Raw genomic sequence first — 18,633 nt, 5'->3', positions numbered from 1 at the left:
TGATTGTGGCGCTCCCCTGCACGGCGCCAAACACGCATACGACCATCATTGGCACCAAGGCAGAAGCGACTCTCATCGCTGAAGACGACACGTCTCCATTCGTCCCTCCATTCACGCCTGTCGCGACACCACTGGAGGCGGGCTGCACGATGTTGGGGCGTGAGCGGAAGACGGCCTAACGGTGTGCGGGACCGTAGCCCAGCTTCATGGAGACGGTTGGGAATGGTCCCCGCCGATACCCCAGGAGCAACAGTGTCCCTAATTTGCTGGGAAGTGGCGGTGCGGTCCCCTACGGCACTGCGTAGGATCCTACGGTCTTGGCGTGCATCCGTGCGTCGCTGCGGTCCGGTCCCAGGTCGACGGGCACGTGCACCTTCCGCCGACCACTGGCGACAACATCGATGTACTGTGGAGATCTCACGCCCCACGTGTTGAGCAATTCAGCGGTACGTCCACCCGGCCTCCCGCATGCCCACTATACGCCCTCGCTCAAAGTCCGTCAACTGCACATACGGTTCACGTCCACGCTGTCGCGGCATGCTACCAGTGTTAAAGACTGCGATGGAGCTCCGTATGCCATGGCAAACTGGCTGACACTGACGGCGGCGGTGCACAAATGCTGCACAGCTAGCGCCATTCGACGGCCAACACCGCGGTTCCTGGTGTGTCCGCTGTGCCGTGCGTGTGATCATTGCTTGTACAGCCCTCTCGCAGTGTCCGGAGCAAGTATGGTTGGTCAGACACACCGGTGTCAATGTGTTCTTTTTTCCATTTCCAGGAGTGTACATTTTCACTTAATTTTTCCTACCACTACTGCACACTTGGCTACTACCTCAGTTTCTAAATCATTTTTAATCTTATCGATTTGATTCTCAAGTTTAACCCTTTTTTCAGCACATTGTTTCTTGGAAACCTCCACCTTCATACTATTGTCTTCACAAAGCTTCTCTCTCTTTTCCACACATTTATGACTCAATGTTAATTTCTCATTAGTATTATCAGCATCCAATGTCTTATTTAATTCTAAAAGATTAAAGCTGACTACCTGAATCTCCTTTTTAATTTCTTTTTTCAGTTCATCCTTTAAGCTAACCATGTCAGTTCTAATGCTATCAGTTTCCTTTCCCACCCTACATATGAGGGGCGTTTGAAAAGTCCCTGCAAAAATAAAAACTACTTACGTGTTTGCAGCAAACCTTTTTTATTTTTCGACTTAGTCTCCTTGTAGACCTATACACTTCATCCAATGATGTTCTAATTTGTTGATCCCTTTTAAATAATAGGAATTGTCCAAGTTTGCAAAATAGCCATTAGTTGCTGCAATCACTTCCTCGTTTGAATAAAATCTTTGTCCTGCCAGCCATATCTACAAATTGGGGAACAAATAGTAGTCCAAGGGAGCCAAGTCTGGAGAATAGGGGGGATGTGAAACGAGTTGGAAGCCTATTTCCATTAATTTTGCGACCACAACTGCTGGTGCCTTGTCATGATGGAAAAGGACTTTTTTGCGGTTCAATCGCAGGTGTTTTTGTTGCAGCTTGATTTTCAAATGGTCCAATAACAATGAATAATATGCAGCTGTAATAGTTTTATCCTTTTCCAGACAGTCAATGAGGATTATCCCTTGCGAATTCCAAATGACAGCTGCCATAACCTATCTGGCCAAAGGAATGGTCTTCGCCTTTTTTGGTGCAGATTCTCCCTTGGTAACCCATTGTTTAGATTGTTGTTTGGTCTCAGTAGTAATGTATCCATATTTCATCCACAGTGACAAAACGGCACTTAAAGTCCTACGGATTCTTCTACAACTCTACATCTACATCCATACTCTGCAAGCCACCTGATGGTGTGTGGCAGAGGGTACTTTGAGTACCTCTATCGGTTCTCCCTTCTATTCCAGTCTCATATTGTTCATGGAAAGAAAGATTGTCGGTATGCCTCTGTGTGGGCTCTAAATTCTCTGATTTTATCCTCATGGTTTCTTCGCGAGATATACGTAGGAGGGAGCAATATAATGCTTGACTCCTCAGTGAAGGTATGTTCTCAAAACTTCTACAAAAGCCCATACCGAGCTACTGAGCGTCTCTCTTGCAGAGTCTTCCTCTGGAGTTTATCTATTATCTCCGTAATTTACTAAATGATCCTGTAACGAAGCGCGCTGCTCTCCATTGGATCTTCTCTATCTCTTCTACCAACCCTATCTGGTTCTTCCTGAACAGCTGCAAACCGTCCATGCAACACTTCACACGAGTCTGTTTTTGGTCAAGCGTGAGCAATCATGGAACCCATCTTGCAGATAGCTTTCTCACGTCCAAATGCTTATGAAAAATATTATGTACCCATTCATTTGAGATGCCCACAGCACTAGCAATCTCACGCACCTTAACTCTTCTGTCATCCATCACCATATCATGGATTTTATCAATGATTTCTGGAGTTGTAAACTCCACAGGGTATCCGGAACATTCAGCATCACTTGTGCCCATATGGCCACTCCAAAACTTTTGAAACCACTTATAAACTGTTCTAATCGAAGGATCACAGTCACCGTAATGTTTATCAAGCTTCTCTTTAGTCTCCTGAGGCGCTTTGCCTTTCATAAACTAATGTTTAATCAGCACACGAAATTCTTTTTCGTCCATTTTTTGACAATCACTTGACTTCCTTGATTCACACGAATGCCAAAAACAAATAAATAGACCAATATGGCTGAAACTTGGTGTGAATTCTTTCCAAAGATGCTACTAACTAAACATGACCTTGATACGTGCCGGTAGTGCCATCTCTCGGACTTTCCAAGGACTTTTAAAACGCCCCTCGTATACTACTCATAATTTGCCTTAACATCGTTTCCAAGTTTCCGTCCGCCATAAACTGTTGCCCTTGCTGACTTTCTCTACTAGATTCCTCCTCCTTAACCTTAATGGCTTCATCTACTTCAGTTCTGTTTTCGTCCATTTTGCTCTTTACAATAGGACATTCGTCCCCATCCTTCATAGTTACATTCATGTCTGATAACTATTATGGTCTACAGAACACATCGCACTTACATCCTTGCATTCATTTAACAACTTTACCTCTACATCTTTGTCCTCTGTCGCACAGTCTTGTCCATTAAGGTCACTCATTATGTATGTATTAATGCAACAGCTTTTGCTATGAAATTACCGTATTCTCATTCACTCTTCTTCTGCTGCTGCTATTGTTGTTGTCATCTGGATCTGCAAGGCTGCGGGAACTTTTAATTCTCTTGGCAAGGCGTCTTGTTTATCTCATCAGCTGTGTCTACCTGCGTGCTGATTGGTTGCTCCTGTACTCAATGGCTGCTGCAATAGAACCTGCTCGCTGATTGGCTGCTGTCCTACTGTGGCCATGAAATGCAAGTGGTGATTGGCTGTAGCATCTCTTCCATTTAAAACTGTGAACTGCTCGAGTCCACACTTCACTGTCAAATGTCATGAGTTCTAGTTTATTGTGCCCACATACAATAGTCCTCATGTCGGGTCACCATATGTAGCAGTTCTGCCTGCTTTATTTTTTCTTTTGTTGTCCTCGGTGTTGATGTACTGTGTTGCTACACTGGCTGAAAAATGGGGTTCGTAATTTGGACACTGACTACGGTAAAAAATGTAGCCCACAGGTATACAGTTGCATTTCACAAAAGTTTACTTTCACTTTTTACAACCCCACCCCCCCTCCCCCCATAGACACATTTAATATGGCCAGTGCACTATTTTTTAACTTTCCACAAGCGTCATTAATAGTTTGCAGGTGAACATCCACATACTGCTACAAAGTTTCCTGTTGAACATCTACGAGCAGTAAAAACATAACCACATAATTCACAGTTCTTTCAGAATAATCAGGTATGTATGGAGCAGACGCTGTCACTACTTTAACACACGGCCTATTGATGTAACACTTATTTCACTGTTAAGTTGATGCATTGTTGTCATTCTAACCAACACAGGTTCCTCATCTGAAACTCGGCCGTGGACTGACTGACTCATGACCAAAAATTGGGGCCTTGTATATCATCACAGTAGTAGGTGCTGAAACTACACATTGTTTGAAGTTTAATTTACAGAAATTTCAATTAAAACATAACTCATTCGATTAACTGAATACATAGAAAAATTGGTTCCTTTTAAAAATTTCTTCTAAGCTGAATTATTTGTTTAAATCATGAAATTAACATATATAGTTAAGCAAACAATACTTTTGACAAAACTGTTAATTACTTTGGAATTAATGAAAGGCTGGTTTTGCTAACATGTTTTCGAATACAGCTAAATAGATCATTTAGGAATACTATTTGTTGTTCCTCCAAATGTTTATAATTAGTACAGAATTTATATTTGTTTGTATGTCAACAATAGAATTTAAGTTACGAAACAATTACTGATGTCAACCTATAGTGAAAGATACTAACTTGTAATAGTCAAAATAAATTATAGAATCAGTTACATACATAAACTAAGCACAACATTAGATCAATCAATTACATACATAAACTAAGCACAACGTTAGATCTGGTGTTATATTCTTTAAAACTGAGGGCCAACCTTTCTCTTTTATGAATATGCAGATAATACTCATATATGTCAAAAGTAATTAGTTAAAAGCGATAAAATGAATGTAAGGAGGCAGATGACAAAACAAGAGGGGAGATAAAAATATCCCAACTTGCTTTGTCACAGTGTGAGCGAATGACTGATTTATTAATAACAGTAACTGTACTTATATTTAAATGTTTTATGCAGTATGAGACATAATCACCAATGTTAGATCTGGGGGTTTGTATTTGCGTCAGTGAGTTGCTGAGTGATGGTGGGTTCTTTTGTTTGTTCTTGTGCCATGCATTCTTAGTCATATTGTAGGGAGATTGCAAAAGGTTGTGAGAAATAACCGGTCATGATATTATCATCTCCATGCACGTATTGAATGTTGGCTGTGTACTGGCCGATAAGATGCAAGTGACAGAAACATCAAGGCTTCGCGTCGGCAGATGAATCGCAAATGGCATCAACCAAGGTCTTACGATCTGTAAATAGTGTTACATGGTGACTTCCATTTTCTTGACTGAAATAACTAACAGCAGAGTAAACTGCAAGCAACTTGTGGTTGAATGCTGACCATTTTCACTGTGTGGTCAAGAGTTTCTTGGAGAAAAATCGAAGTTGTTGTGGCACACCATTAACAGTCTGTTGCGGTGTTGCTTGCATCTGAATGTTGGCTGTGTCAGTTGCACATCTGGTTGTGGTGTGCCAACGTTACAACCTGAAACTCACAATTTTTGCATGGTGAAATGATTCCATCATTTCTGGCATTGAAAGTAATTTCCTTTTACTTTGTTTGTGTTTGCCTTTGTAGGTGTTTGTTAGTGGGATCTGTAACTTGACTGTCTACAGGAGCTTTCAACATAGAAGTTGAGAATCCTGAGGAATTGTCATAGGCCATGGTATGTTTCCGGGCGAGGAAGGGCATATGTTCAGTTGTCAGTTTGATGCCAGCAGTGTTAAGAGTGTGCCTGATGAAGGTAACTTCTATCCGCTGAAGTTGTGATTTTGTCTTGTTGATGACCACTCTGCCTCATGCAACATGGCCAGAATTTGTTCTAGGTGCTGTGAGTGCTTGTCCACAGAATGTGAGATGATGAGTATGTTATCAAGATGTATACAGGTTGTCCCAGCTATCTTGTCCACCCAAAATATCTCTGGAACAATAACAGCTATTGGAAAACGACTTTCACCGGTATCAATGTAGGGCTGGGGCCCATGAATGTACATATTTGGAAACATTCTAAAACCAAAGCATATGTGTTTTTTAACACAAACTTATGTTTTTTTAAATGGACCTCCTATATTTTTTCTTCAGCAATCCATAGCATGACAAAGCACATACACAATGGTGTTGATTGCATCACAATATTCCCATTACATCCCGAGATATTGAGACACGAAGTTGACGCTTGAAACACCCGACATGCCTGAGGCTCAGGTGTGAACCCCATGCTGCCTGTAATCGCAATGTGATGGACATGTGTAATCACACCTCCATACTTATCAAGAGGTCCGAAACGAATAATACGGTCTGCTGCCATCAACTCTCATAAGCACATAATGGTTTCCCTCTTGCAAGTTTTACATATCTACGTACACAATATGAACCAGTACCGATCGGTGTACACCCGTCAGGTTGTCTTATTTATCCTGCACACCCAAAATAAGGTTTATCTAATGCGTTAAATGACCCATTGTGCCTGTCGCGCAGGGCCTGGCTCTACCTAGTCAAGTGTCCAACGTAGTTCCCACTACTGCCACAGTTACCACTTCGCCTTGTTTATGATTTGCGACCCATGCAAACTCCTGTACTCCACCACCCTCCGAGCATCCCATTTGTTGTTGATTTGGCATGCAGTACACCGCTTGCCAGTGTAGTCATGCATCAGAGTAATTTAGTGACGGCACGGAGGTAGTACACATTGTGAATAAACGTTGTGTTGTGGAACTTATACTGTACAGTATAATGTACACACATGAAGATATGGTAGAAATGCTGCTGATCTATGGAGAATGTACATTGACGGGAAATACGTTATGAGATTGCTTGTTTGTTGATAGTACTGTTAGCGAAAATTATGATTATTAAGTTAATATGTCTGTTTTCTACCCTACTCTACATACCTGTACTGTACCCCGTTGTAGGTGGACGAAATGCTGTTCAGGCAGAACGACTGTACAGAAGACGATTCCCTGACAAGCCATCACCTTCGCGCCGGATGTTTGGTCATCTCACATCTCGTCTACGTGAAACGGGAAGCTTAAATTCAAGACCTCGACATCGTCCTAGAACACGCACAGATGAACGTGCTGAAGTTGCTGTGCTCGCTACCATAGCTGTGAATCCTCAAATCAGCACATGTCAAATTGAATGTGAAGTTGGTGTGTCGAAATCAAGTGCACAGCTTATTCTTAAACGTCATAAATTTCATCCTTACCATGTTCATTTACACCAGGATCTTCATGGAAATGACTTCCACAATAGGGTAACATTTTGTCGGTGGGCTCAGCAAAAACTTCTGACTAATCCAAATTTTTTTGCAGATGTTCTCTTTACTGACGAGGCATCATTCTCCAACAAAGGAATTGTCAATATGAAGAATATGCATTATTGGTCTGCAGACAATCCAAAATGGCTCCATCAGGCAGAGCATCAATGTCAATGGAAAGTTAATGTTTGGTGTGGGATTATTGGAGATACCATTATCGGACCTTTCTTTATAAATGGCATCCAAAATGGCAGACAATACTCCAGATTTATACGACACAATCTTCCTGTTCTCTTGGACACCATACCTCTGAACCGGAGAATGGTCGTGTGGTATAAGCATGATGGATGCCCTGCACATAACGCCTTATGAGCACGACGACTTCTGAACCGTAAGTTCCCTGGTAGGTGGATTGGACGAGGTGGCCCAGTTAGGTGGCCTGCCCGATCTCCGGACCTTACACTGCTGGATTATTTTCTTTGGGGAGCAGTGAAGGATGCTGTTTACCAACATGAACCAACAACACCAGAGGACATGAAGCAACGCATTATTGATGCTTGTACAGCCATCAAAGAGGAAACAGTAGCACGAAGTAGGGCATCCTTCATCAGCAGAGTGACCCTATGTATGCAAGCCAATGGGCATCACTTTGAGCATGAGATGTGAACACTATGTTTAGTATGTAGTGCTGGTATCACAGTGGAAGTTTCTACAAAGGGCCATTTTACCCAGTGATGTTAAGAAACATTTGTTTGCAACAATTTGTCATTTAACGCATTAGATAAACATAACATTGATAATTATGTGATAATAAAACTAATTGTAATCAAAATATCCACGGGTGTACTGCCGGTCTACAGTGTCCAACGGGCACAATATTTCGGCGATCATACATGTCGCCATCATCAGGTGAACTGACGGACTGAGCTCCTGTGAACGTGCCGGCACGGAGATCCATACACTATGGCTGCTCAGGGGGAACTGGGTTCGGTCGCGGCGGCGGCCGATTTAAATACCCTCCGCCTGCGGCGCGCTCACTCCGCCGTCTGCGCCACGTGCCACCGTCGCGCAGTGGAACAGATTGCGACGGCGTCTGAGATGACGTTGGTGTGATGGCTCTGTCCGCCGTGGTCGTCACAACTATACATTTGCTCGATTTACTCTTGATTAACCCAATCGCTGGTTCCCAAGCCTTGCTAAGATTATAGCCACAGTCGCGGTTTATGAGGTCGTCATTGGTGCGAATTTCGATGGCCTCTCTAACAACGCTGTCCCAGTATCTCGACGTCTATACCAGAATCCTCGTGTGTTCATACTCCATAGCGTGATTTTCCGAGAAACAATGTTCAGCGACCGCCGACTTTAAATCGGCCGCCGCCGTGACCGAACCCAGTTCCCCCTGAGCAGCCATAGTGTACGGATCTCCGTGCTGGCACGTTCACAGGAGCTCAGTCCGTCAGTTCACCTGATGATGGCGACATGTATGATCGCCGAAATATTGTGCCCGTTGGACACTGTAGACCGGCAGTACACCCGTGGATATTTTGATTATCAAATACGCTGGGAGAAACTCAAGAATCACATAAAACTAATTGGTTAAACATGTTTACATTCATCTTCTATGTGCTATCTGAACTTCCCAAATCAAAACATTTTTACCTAAACAACGGTAAAACTTTTAGTCCACTTGCTCGTTTCACTAAAACCATCAACATGACTTTTACTATTACAGGTGAATGATTAACTGTCACTTGCGCTAGATCTACAGTAAAGTAAAGTTTTAACATTGAATGGCATTACCTTTTTAGTAACGGATTAACGATAAGCGAAGTTAACTTTGTGACTAACGTTGTGGTACACAGATATGTTACAGAACCGCATCACCCCTAGCCTATGGGATAAATACCTGCTGGAATGTATGCATGTCAATCACATTGCGATTACGGGCAGCATGGGGTTCACGCCTGAGCCTCAGGACGTGCGCTAGCAGTGCATGTCGGGTGTTTCAAGCGTCAACTTCGTGTCTCAATATCTCGGGATGTAATGGGAATATTGCGATGCAATCAACACCATTGTGTATGTGCTTTGTCATGCTATGGATTACAGAAGAAAAAATATAGGTGGTCCATTTAAAAAAACATAAGTTTGTGTTAAAAAACACATATGCTTTGGTTTTAGAATGTTTCCAAATATGTACATTCATGGGCCCCAGCCCTACATTGATACCGGTGAAAGTCGTTTTCCAATAGCTGTTATTGTTCCAGAGATATTTTGGGTGGACAAGATAGCTGGGACACCCTGTATAGTGGAAGGGGAAGCACAATAGGAGACTGTCAGTGAACCGCTGCCAAGTCTGTGGAGCATTTTAAGCCTGTATGGCTTAAAGGGATACTCGAACAGTCCAAAAGTAATTATAATGGCAGTGTTTTGGATGTTGTCAGGGAGGACCACATTTGTAGGTAGGCATGCTTGCAATCGATCGTACTGAAAATTGTAGCACCTGCGAGAGCATGCATAGTGTGCATGCTGGGAATGGGGTAGCTGTCATGTGCTGTTCGAGAATTCAGGGCCATGTAATTGCCACACAGTCAGGCATACTCAAACAGTCCGAACAGAGTTATAATGGCAGTGTTCCAGGTGTCGTTGGGGTGCATCAGTATTTGTAGGTAAGCATGCCTGTTATCGATCATACTGAAAATTGTAGTGTCTCTGAGGGCATGCATAAAGTCCTGTATGCTGTGAATGGGGTAGCTGTCATGTGCTGTTCAGGAATTGACTTCCCTGTAATCGCCACACCATATGGTAGAGCAGTTTTTCTTAAAAAAGGGACTTGATTCTGGAGGCTCCGGGACTATCTGCAGGTTGAGCAATTTCTGTTGAGGGAGTTTGGTAACAGTGGCTTTGGCAAGTTGTAGATCTGCTGGGGCCAACTGTCATGGTTTATGTCAAACTGGGGATCCATCTGTGGTTATTATGCACTGTGTGGTTCCGTCATGAACAGTACTGGCTTATGCGCATATGCGTGGGGTGGTCAGGTGCACTATTAACAGACACTGTGTGCTGTAGTTTACTGCCCTTGGGATGGCTGTTGGTGACTGGCAGCATCTGTGTTGGTGCAGTGTGTGTTGGAGGGGGAGGGACATGCCCATGTGAGGGTGGCAGGTCCGTATCCAGTTGTTTGTTGTCTCCCATGTGGATATACTTGTGTGCTGCTCCTAGGTCTGCAACAGCAGCAGTGATGTGACATTGAAGCTCATCTTTTCCGTACAGAGTGATTACGTCTGCACATTGCAAGTGGTGTGCATTGCAAATGGTAAAGTGTCAATATGTGTGGAGAATGTCCCCTGAAAATTTGACGTATTTGCAGGGAATGTCATGGATGGTGTGATCAAGGGGGAGTGCGATGGGTGCCAGTTGTGGAAGCAAGGAAGAGGTAGAGATAGCTTGCACCTATTCATCTGAGATGTGAATGAGTGTGGACTGTAAGACATTGGCGGAGGGCCAGTGGTGTTGTAAAAAGACAGTTTTGATGACTGGTTCTACCACATCAGTAACTAGGGAGATCCATGAACACTGGAGTGTGTCTGACAAGTGTACAGTGTGTGTGAAAGTGCCATATACCCAAGTGTTGGAGTCGTTGGCAGCCTGGAGCATGTGGGTGGCTGTAGGCTCAAAATACGGAGTGGAGGAGTGCAGACACAAACTAACATTGGAATCCATGTGTACTAGTAGATATGGATTTGATGCTTTGTCCAAGGTGAAGAGATGTCCATGAGTAACATCTGAGGCATGTGTGTGTGTGTGTTTTAGTTATTTTGGTGCGTAGGAGGCAACATGGTGAGGTGTTGCAGGCCAGAGCACTGACTGTGACCCACTCATGGAGTTTAGGTACCCATAAGGGTCCTGACATTTGCGTGCAGTGTCACTGAATTACATATGATACTTGCAGGGAGCAAGACATGGAGCCTGTGTGGGTTGCGTGACACTGTTGCTGTGGTAGCTTTGGGCATTGGTGTGCATTATTCCACAGTTGGCAGAGTTTGCTGTGACATGCCATGATTGTGACCCTTTGTGTCTGGGTGGCTGCATTCATGCTACATTGGGGTGTGGAGTCTGCTGTGCGTGTCGCTGAGTCAAATCTTGGGGCACCGTTACTTTTTGCCTATGATGAATGACAGTGAAAATTCTGTCAGCCATAACCAAGAGCTGTCTGATCGGTTCTGCCTCATTTGTTATAATGGAAATTCGTAGGTCTGTCAATGGCTTGATGAACCACAGGGCACACAGCATGGCATCCAATGTAAGAGCTGGTTCGACTGAGTTGCAGAGATGGCGATAGAGATATGATGGTGTATTGTTGCTCAGTTGATCTCATACATGACCTCTTGAAGTTGCTGCTCTGGAATGTGGGATTGCCTCTGTAGTAGCACCACCTTGGCTGTCTTGAATCTGTTCTCCAACAGAGGTAAGTTGATGACATTGTAAATTAGTTAAGAGTGGCCCGCCAGGTGGCTGATCAGATGGATATATTCAATTGGTCGTTGAAAATGTCGACTGTCTGAAAAATGCATGTGAAGACCATGAACTACAAGCTCGGATTGTTGGCACTGAAAAGTGGTAGTTTGAGCTGAACACCACCGCTACATGTAAATTTACTGATGGTCGCACTATGTCCGTGAAGTGTGTGAGGCAGGATGGCTGCCGACTGTTCATGCATAGTTAGTTGTTGCTTGGCAAATTGGAATGCTGAAATGCATCGCGTGGTTAGGAAGATGCTGCTGATGTGAACATGGTGGTACAGAGATAATTAGAATTGAGAAGGCACTCGAAGGAATCTGTGTAATTCCCTGGATTTAAGTCAGTGGATCATTATATGCCGTCATTGTTGATGTGGCATTGTACTGCTGTTGGCTAGTGGTAACGGAAATGGATAATTCACGTAGTCTGTTTTCACAGTCAGGTTTACACACTGTCCTCGCCAATTCTGTACTATATTCTTGTGGGCAGCATCCATTGATGCAAGTATGGTACCCGATGATGAGGTGTAAGATGGCCACATTGTTACTGCACAGTAAGCATGATTGAGTTCAGAGATGAATTTGCATGTATTTGCAGTTGATGCAGGATCACCAATGTAGGAATTGGATACTACAGTGGTAGTAAGCCATCAATAGAGACAACATACACCCATACATACACAAATACTCTTTATTAAACAGGGCACTAGTACAGGGCGTCTAGCCAGTCACATTGTCCAGCTTGCAGTGAATATACGTTGTACCATCCCATAGAGCTTCCACACCGCTCTTGCCAAAGATGTTCAGTCACTCTAGGATGAATGTCCCCACAACATTTAACGTGGAAGTGCTGGGCAGTTAGAAAATTTTGCTAATAATGTGTGCAGTAGGTAAAAAAGATTGAATGCCCCTGATCTAGGCCTAAAATTTACGGTACAGATGTCACCTGTGTTGCAGATGGCATGTGGCGTAAATTATAAACATGAGATAAAATGGCTAAATAGCCACAAACCATGCATAATGTAGTATAAGGTAACATTCAGTAAATTATTATTATATTTTTAAGCTGTTTGAAACTTGTTGTTTCCAATAAAGTAACAATTTGAGATCAAAGATTTGGAGACATATCACTGATACTATCTTTCTCTTCTGTAGGGTGCCACAAACTACTTCTGTCTTGTACTAAACTTAAACATTTCTCAGAATTCATTATTTGCATGTGGGAATGTTGGCGGATTCGACCAAAGAAAAGAAACTGGTTTGAATTCCATCAACCATCATCCAGTCTTTGTATTTGGGTGCTGGAATTGGTTGCACTGAGACTGCACACATATTTGTGTACTGATTTGAAAAGATTGGTCAATGTCGGTCATCGGTGGAATACCACAGTTTCGGTGGCAGTGTGATTGCAGCCTGAAGCAAGCCATCTGAGTTGACTCTTATTAGCTCCATTGATATAACAAAGAAAAATCATAAACTTGAAATAACATTTTAGGACACAAACTGCTTAATTCATATACACACTGAAATTGACCACTTGAACAGGGTGCCTTTACTCTCAAGAAGTGGGAAGAGTGAAGGGCCCTGCACATGCATCAATTTATTGGCCAACCAACCGATAAACTTTGCTGCCAACCCCTACACGACCCAACCAACAGCACACAGTGATCATAACACTACTCTGTTTCTATTGCTGGCTGCCTGTTGTTTGTGTTCGGTTCGTTGGGGTTTGTTGCTTGAGATTCTGCTTATTGTAAGAAAGATGCAAAAATGTGGATTTGCCTCAACTGTTTTAGAACTGACAACGCCTGAAAAAAGTGAGAGAAAGCTGTGGGAAAAGAAATGGCTTACTCAAAGGAAGAAATGCACTCATACTTGGATCTGACAATTTCTGAAATGATTTAAGAATGGACGAGAAATGCTTTCCTGAGAAGCCCAAGGAGAGGTGCAGGTGCTGGGTACAGAATCTCGTTTTTGATAGACCATTCATATGCTGGTTTTCTGTTTGTCAGTAGTGTTACACAAATGGCATCTGGAAATGAGCTATCCAGTTTCTCATTTAGTCAGCACAATGGCTCTTTCCACACAAACAGTCACTCAGTTTGGATAAGTCAAAATTTTTAAAAGTCAGGATGTAATCCGACAATGCAAGCACATTTTAAAAACTGTTTGTTTACATGGGAGTGAAAGTCGAGTGTGGAAGAGGAAATCTGGAAGCTACAGCCGCGTCTTCAGAATCAGTATTGGAATGTTTACGTGACCAACCAGAAGCATTATTGGGAAATCAATTAATGAAATCCAGTTTTTTTGAGCCCTTTGTAAACGTAGTGATATTTTAGCTTAGTGGTCATAACTGCAAATAAATATCAATCCTGGTTCTTACTGCATATGACTGGCAACAGTCAGGTCGGTATCCTGCCGGTGTCTGGGGCATCTCCAGACATGTCTTTGCTGGTCGTTATGGCTCAGTTCAAAAGAGGATTCATCAGTGAAGGCAGTTTTAGTCCAGTCAATAAGACTTCAGGCGACAGGACCTCTCTGGTTGTCATCTGCGGCACGCATACAGCAAATCAGTGCTCAGTGATATTCTGCACCCCATATTGTTGCCATTTGTGGCAAGCTATCCTGGGCTTATATTTAAGTAAGATAATGCCCACCCGCAAACAGCAACAGTTTCTACTGCTTCTTATTGTGCTTGACAAACCCTATCTTGGCCAGCATGGTTGCTGGATCCCTTCCCAACTGAGAACATTTGGAACATTATGGGCAGAGCCCTTGAACCATTTCAGGGTTTTGACGATCTAATGCTCCACTTGGACAGAATTTGGCATGATATCCCTCAGGATTACATCTAACAACTCTGTCAATCAATGCCAAGCAGAGTAATTGCTTGCATAAGGGCCAGAAGGGGTGGACCAACATGTTGTTGAGTTACTCGGTTTGTGAAGTTCTTTCTGTTGGATAAATTATTTAATTGGATCGATAAAAATCTACTCACCAAGCAGCAGCAGAACACACACATAAAAGACTATTGTAATTGGCAAGCTAGTGGCTCCTTCTTTAGGCAGAAGGGTTGAAGGGGAAGGAAGACGGGCGAAGGAAATGGACTGGAGATATCTAGGAAAAGGGGTAGATTTCGGGAAAATCACCCAGAACTGCAGGTCAGGGGAGACTTACCATACAGGATGAGAAAGAAAGACTGATTGTTGGGGACTACATCGTTAAAGGTGAAAGACAGGGTAATATGCAGGCAGAGATTACTGCTTAAACATCATGCATGAAAGTGTGAAAAGCTAACTGCATTGTACATAACAGAGGTGGGAGGGAGAAACAGAGTGAAGTAACAGAAGTGGCAGGGGGAAACAGAGTTAAGCTACGTGCAGTATGCTGTAATGTTTGAATACAGTTTTGGTAATGCGCTGTTTGATAAAGTCACAGTGATTAAATATCTAGGCATAATGTTGCAAACCGGAGTGAAATGGAATGATCATGTAGGGGAGGTGAATAGTCGACTGCAGTTTATTGGGAGAAATCTAGGAAAGTGTCACTCACCTATAAAGGAGACTTCATATGTAACACAAGTGTGATCCATTCTTGAGTATTGCTTGAGTGTTTGGGATCCCCACCAGATCAGATTAAAGGAAGACATCAAAGCAACTCAGAGGGATGGTGCTAGATTTGTTACTGGTAGAATTGATCAAAATGCGAGTCTTATGGAAATGCTCCATGAATGCAAATGAGAATCCCTGGAGGAAAGACGACATTCTTTTTGAGGAATGCTGCTGAGAAAATTGAGAGAATTGGAATTTTCGACTGACTGCAGAATGATTCTACTGCTGCCAACATATGTTTTGCTTATGAACAGCGAAGATAAGATAAAAGAAATTAGAGCTCGTACATATGCGTATAGACAGTTGTTTTTCCCTTGCCCCATTTGCGAGTGGAACAGGAAAGGGAATGATGGTAGTGGTACAAGGTATTCTCCTCTATCCTTCTTATGGTCGCTTATAACTAGTAGTGGTATAAGGTGCCACCACCATGCACTTTATGGTGGTGTGTGGAGTATATGTGTAGATGTAACTGCAGAGTTGTCAAAACATCAATTGCTTGTACTAATAAATGCAATAATGTACCAGTTGGTTGTAACAGACATACTGTTGGTTGTAACAGACATACTTAATTTCACCACGGTAAGTAAAATGATGTAAAAAAAAATCGCAGCACCAGGAAGGAACTGAGCGACATAAATGAAAGCTGGTAGGCATGTTTTTACATCTGAAAGATAATGTATATTCAAATGTCGTGCCATTCACATAAGAGTGGAGCTAGTAGTGCCATTATGAGGATGGAATTCAGGTTTGCTTTAAATATACACTGTAAGGGTCATGAATATTACTTACCTTTGAGACTGGACGTGGTGAGTTCATGCTACTCAAGAATGCCTTTAAGGCAACAAAGACACCATTATCAACACATCACCGAGTTTCAATGATGTCATATAATAAGGCTAGGAGAATTTGGATGTTCCTTCTGCAATATTATGGGAAGACTTGGCAGGACTTGTAGCCACTGTACATGATTGCCGGCAGCAGTGCTCACAGGAATGTAGAGTCGGAAGAAGACCGGGCTCCAGATAGTCATGTGGCGCTACTGAAAGGGAAAATAACCTTGTTCAGTGTATGGCTCTGGCACATAGTCCTGCATCTGCAGTAGCAATTTGAGCAGCAGTTGGCACCTCAGTGACACAACAAACTGTTACAAATCGGTTATGTCAAGGGTAGGTCTGAGCCAGATGCCCTGTAACATGCATTTCACTGATCGCAAACCCCACCATTTGTGACTTCAGTGGTGTCAAGTGAAATGTATTTGGAGGAGGAGATTAGTGTTTAATGTCTTGTTGACAATGTGGTCATTAAAGACAGAGCATAAGCTCAGATTAGGCAAGGAAGGGGAATAAAATCGGCTGTGCCCTTTCAAAGGAACCATCCCAACATTTGCTTGTATAGATCCAGGAAAATCACAGAAAACCTAAATCACGATGGCTAGATGACAGGAGTTTGAACCGTCATCCTCCTGACCCCAAGTCCAGTGTGCTAACCACAATGCCACCTCACTCGTTGAGCTCATTGGAGGGCCAGGTCGAGGTCTACTGTGTTTTTTCATGAAACCTGGTTCTCCCTCGGTGACAGTGATGGCCGTATGTTGATTAGAAGGAGGTGAGTTATGGGCCTCTGCTGACTGGACCTGTTGTACTGCAATTCATGCACAGCAGCAGGATAATACCACATACCACTGTTGTAATTGAACACGCTATACAGAGTTCGATATCTTGCCTTGGTCTGCTTGATTACCAGATCTGTCTACAATCAAGCACATATGGGACATCACTGACGAGAACTCGAGTATCATCCACAACCAGTATTAACCATTCCTGTATTGATCGACCAAGTGCACAGGCATGGAACTCCATCCATATATTGACATCTGACACCTGTACAACACAATGCATGCACATTTGCATGCTTGCATTCAACATTCTGGCAGTTACACCTGTTATTAATGTACCATTTGCAATGGGTTATCTTGCACTTACATTGACCTGTGATCTTGCGATGTTAATCACTTACAAATATTACCTAGACAAATGTATTCCTGAAATTTCATTACTCTACATTAATTATCTTATGGTGTTGTGTTTTGTTTTGTCTTTGCATTTTAGTGTTTCATCAAAAACAGAAAACTTTCTGAGTTTGATACATACCTAAAAATCTTTTAGTAAACATAAAACAATTTAAGGTAATCTTGCGAAACCATAATCAGGATGATTAGGCATGGATTGCAGCCTCGTTAATTCTTGCTGTGACCACTGCAGTGAACAGCATGGTTGGACAAAACGAGGCAAATTTGGACTTCCTCATTTCTCAACCAATTACAAGAAAGCATGCAGTTACTTATTAACTTTTGCTTCTGATGATTGCACCTACATGTTGACAGAGAAGTGTTAATTGTGAGCAGAGCTACAGCTGCTTTTCATTTTTCTGTGTAGTCTACTGTTTGGTTGACACTTAAAGTAGAATTTAACTCTTCATAAACTTTTATTACTTGTAGGATCTTGAGGCACACAGAAAAGCCATATTGCAGCAGATGAGAGAGAAAGAGATACAACGTGTTCGGGATAGAGAGAAAATGTACCAAGAGGCTTTAGAACAGCATAAAGAAAGAACTCTTCATGACGAAAATGTGAAGAATGTTATGTGTAAAAAGATACACAATCTAAGGTAACACACCCTGATTACTTTGTGTGTGTTTGTTTCCAGAAGCAATTTTTAAAATGTTTCCTTATATGAAGTTGTATCTTTGTTTCAGGCATCAGAAAGTTCCAGAACGCTACATTAAGGAGATTGAACGGGCACTCAAGATTAAACCATAATCACTGGTACTCCAAACTGGATATTGAGCAGTGATGAAGGTCACTTAATCTATCTTCCACTATTAAACTGCTACCAAAACCAGGGAGCAATGCAGTTTCTATACATATTATAGTATTTGATTTGTCCTTACAAATAATGAACACGGACCGATATTGTAATTAAGAGATGCACGTTTTATATCAAACAATAGTTATTACAATGCACACATTTCATAACTTGAATTGTTTGATGTAGTAATTATAGTTTTTCATATATGCTTAAGAGTTTGTCTAAGATGTATTTTTTCTATTACTTTGATTAAGGGGTATCATGTGTGTGCAGCTAGTTCTTAAATTTTAGGGGTAATTGGAAACCCAGTGACATTTAAACAGTAATTTTTTACTATAAAATTCAATTATATCTGGAAACTGGAAATATCCAGATATTAAAAAATAAAATAAAAGAATATCTGCATGGAAATTATTTTTAATTCTAATATTACGATGGTGAATTTCAGTGCCATTGTTATGGTACAATCAGGTGGTGGAACCATTTTTGACTTAAAATAGACTATTGCTTAAGACTGTTGCATTGTAACAATGATCAAGTACAAATCTGAAAGCAGGGTAGTAAGTGAAGTACAACACTTTACACT

The 18,633-nt window shown here is 42.2% G+C and overlaps 1 protein-coding gene across 3 annotated transcripts in view; it reads left to right on the top strand.

Moving 5' to 3' along the window:
- Nucleotides 1–18,365, top strand: part of LOC126253278 (cilia- and flagella-associated protein 45-like) — a 176,085-nt gene extending 157,720 nt beyond the window's left edge. For all 3 annotated transcript variants that reach the window (XM_049954500.1, XM_049954498.1, XM_049954499.1), the window contains 2 exons: nucleotides 17,677–17,846; nucleotides 17,935–18,365. In XM_049954500.1, the coding sequence (XP_049810457.1) occupies nucleotides 17,677–17,846; nucleotides 17,935–17,998 (234 nt within the window). In that variant the 3' untranslated portion in view covers nucleotides 17,999–18,365. The remainder of the gene's footprint in view (nucleotides 1–17,676; nucleotides 17,847–17,934) is intronic.
- Nucleotides 18,366–18,633: the final 268 nt, after the last annotated feature.

The sequence above is a fragment of the Schistocerca nitens genome, chromosome 4, assembly GCF_023898315.1.
Source record: "Schistocerca nitens isolate TAMUIC-IGC-003100 chromosome 4, iqSchNite1.1, whole genome shotgun sequence".
Taxonomy (NCBI): domain Eukaryota; kingdom Metazoa; phylum Arthropoda; class Insecta; order Orthoptera; family Acrididae; genus Schistocerca; species Schistocerca nitens.
This window is presented reverse-complemented; position numbering and strand designations above follow the sequence as displayed.